The 3,159-nt window shown below is 46.1% G+C and overlaps 1 protein-coding gene across 1 annotated transcript in view; it reads left to right on the forward strand.

Annotated features, from left to right (window-relative positions):
* Window positions 1-3,159, forward strand: part of INSR (insulin receptor) — a 218,702-nt gene that overhangs the window by 143,513 nt on the left and 72,030 nt on the right. The window contains exons 4-5 of the mRNA XM_011982063.1: window positions 271-415; window positions 1,945-2,159. Of these exons, the coding sequence (XP_011837453.1) occupies window positions 271-415; window positions 1,945-2,159 (360 nt within the window). The remainder of the gene's footprint in view (window positions 1-270; window positions 416-1,944; window positions 2,160-3,159) is intronic.

Raw genomic sequence — 3,159 nt, forward strand, 5'->3', positions numbered from 1 at the left:
TAATTTGTTTTTGTATTTTTAGTAGAGATGGGGTTTCTCCATGTTGGTCAGGCTGGTCTCGAACTCCCGACCTCGGGTGATCCGCCCACCTCAGCCTCCCAAAGTGCTGGGATTACAGGTGTGAGCCACCGCGCCTGGCCAGCATGATGAGTTTTGAGCTGGGTATGTCCAATCATTTACAGCCTGAGGGTTATCTTCTCACCATGGAGAATCATGAGAAGATTGAAATATTTCTATAGAAACCCACTGAATATTCTCTCCTTTCCTTAGATAATCTGGCAGCTGAGCTAGAAGCCAACCTCGGCCTCATTGAAGAAATTTCAGGTTATCTAAAAATCCGCCGATCCTACGCTCTGGTGTCACTTTCCTTCTTCCGGAAGTTGCGTCTGATTCGAGGAGAGACATTGGAAATCGGGTACGTGGGCGTGAGTGTTAACTAGGAAGTTCGGGCATTAGAAAAACTTAAGGATTTTTTTGGCTAGTCACGGTGGCTGATGCCTATAATTCCAACACTTTGGGAGGCCGATGCGGGTGGATCACTTGAGGCCAGGAGTTCAAGACCAGCCTGGCCAACATAGTGAAACCCCATCTCTACTAAAAGTACAAAAATTAGCCAGGTGTGGTGGTGCACGCCTGTAATCCTGGCTACTTGGGAGGCTGAGGCAGGAGAATAGCTTGAACCTGGGAGACAGAGGTTGCAGTGAGCCAAGATCACACCACTGCACTCCAGCCTGACAGAGCGAGACGCGGTCCACAAAAAAAAAAAAAGAAGAAAAACTTAAGAATTTTTAAAAAAACAAATAAAAGTTATGTGGCAAAACCTCAGGAGAAAAGAACTTGGAATGTGCCTAGAGGTCCATCCAGCCAAAAATTGTAAAAGCTGTTTTATAGTCGTTCTTGAGAAACAAAAGCAGGAGCAGCCCGACCTTGGTGCCCATCCTCCAAGGGCACAGGCTGGAATTTTTGCTAAATAGGGCATCCGGCTGTTTGGGCTACATTGTAAGTAGAGTTTAACGTGCACAAAATGGACATTTCTTCTTAGTCCCAGTTGTCCATCCTAATTTCTGGGATGGACTCCATCTCAGTGTATTCCAATATATTCCAGCCTTCTCCTTGAGGTCCTAGAAACTCTGTTAGTAAAACCGCAGAAACTCAGACTAGCTGTGTTTCACGCAGATCAAGATTGACTCATAGGCAGGAGGTCTCTGGAAGACCCAGGTTCTTTCCATCTTTGTGCTCTTCATGGTCACAAGATGGCTGCCTCAGCCCCAGCCTCACATCTGTAGAACAGACAGCCAATGGGGAAAGGGACAAAAGGACATGTTAATCAACATGAGCTGGTACGTGATTCGAGAAGGTGGTCTAAACAATATAGTTTAGACTATATTGTCTGCTGGAGTGCACTCCAGCAGACAATGTAGTCTCTGGGCAACAGAGTGAGACTCCGTCTCATTTAAAAAACAAACAAACAAACAAAAACCTTCAGTGGCTCCTTTCTGCTTATTAAGGACGGTCACACGATCTTGGTCTTGATCTGGCATGCAGTATACTAGACGGTCTGGTCCATTGCAACTCCAGCTATTTCCTGTCACCTATTGGCCAAAACAGGCTACTGTGCTCTTCCCTGAGCTCAACTTAGGTGCCTCTGTGTCATCAGTATTTCCCCTGTTTGCAGAAATTGGTTTCTACAAAACCTATTCCTCAGTCCATCACAGACTCACCACCCCTCTTCAAGACTGAGCTGAGCCTCCTTCCTGGCCATGAAAACTTCCTCAACTTCCCCTGTTATCCCCATTTAACAAATATATGTTGAGTATGTGCCAAGCAAGTGGAGAGGATTAGGGATACAGCACTGAACAAGATCAACTCCAGGCATGGCCATACCATCTTGGAGCTGTAGAAGACCAGCTGTTGAATGACTAGATGTGTGTGTTATTTCCATAGGAACTACTCCTTCTATGCCTTGGACAACCAGAACCTAAGGCAGCTCTGGGACTGGAGCAAACACAACCTCACCATCACTCAGGGGAAACTCTTCTTCCACTATAACCCCAAACTCTGCTTGTCAGAAATCCACAAGATGGAAGAAGTTTCAGGAACCAAGGGGCGCCAGGAGAGAAATGACATTGCCCTGAAGACAAATGGGGACCAGGCATCCTGTAAGTCACTGGTCCCCAACCTTTTTGGCACCAGGGACCGGTTTAGTGGAAGACGGTTTTTCCACGGATTGGTAGGGGGTGGGGATGGTTTCGGCATGATTCAAGTGCATTACATTTATTGTGCACCTTATTCCTATTATTGTTACATTGTAATATATAATGAAAGAATTGTACAATTCACTATCAGGTAGAGTCAGTGGGAGCCCTGAGCTTATGTTCCTGCAACTAGATGGTCCCAGCTGGGGGTGATGCGAGACAGTGGCAGATCATCAGGCATTAGATTTTCATAAGGAGTGTACAGTCTGGATCCCTCATGTGCACAGTTCACAATGGGGTTCATGCTCCTATGAGAATCTAATGCTGCCGCTAATCTGATAGGAGGCAGAGCTCAGGTGGTCATGCGAGCGATGGGGAGTGACTGTAAATACAGATGAAGCTTCACTTGCTCGCCCATCACTCACCTCCTGCTGTACAGCCCTGTTCCTAACAGGCCATGGAGCAGTACTGGTCTGTGGCCCAGGAGCTGGGGACCCCTGCTGTAAGTGGTCCACAAACCAGATAATGTGGCTGTCCTCTCTCATCCATCACAGTGGCCCCCCGGGGGTGTTATTTCCTTCTAACAACACATTGTGTGATAGGCTTTCTTACTGAGGGCAGATTCTGCACATTTATTAATATTATCACTATGCTTACTGCATGCAATATAGTACCTGATACGGGGTGAAGTCATACAAGCACTGAATGAATGATGGATGAATGAATGACATCTTCTTATATGTGTATCAGGCTGATGCTGAAGAGTTCAGAGTTGAGTAAAATACCTATGTCAGTCTGCATCTCCTGTGAAGTGACTGCCAAGTTGAAGTTTAGGAGTGCAGAAAATGTATAGAGGGTAATACCCATGAAATGTGAAAGAGAGGAAGAGCTTCCTTTTTTTTTTTTTTTTTTTGAGACAGAGTCTTGCTCTGTCACCCAGGCTGGAGTGCAGTGGTGCGATCTT

This window comes from Mandrillus leucophaeus, unplaced genomic scaffold, assembly GCF_000951045.1.
Source record: "Mandrillus leucophaeus isolate KB7577 unplaced genomic scaffold, Mleu.le_1.0 Scaffold234, whole genome shotgun sequence".
Classification (NCBI taxonomy): domain Eukaryota; kingdom Metazoa; phylum Chordata; class Mammalia; order Primates; family Cercopithecidae; genus Mandrillus; species Mandrillus leucophaeus.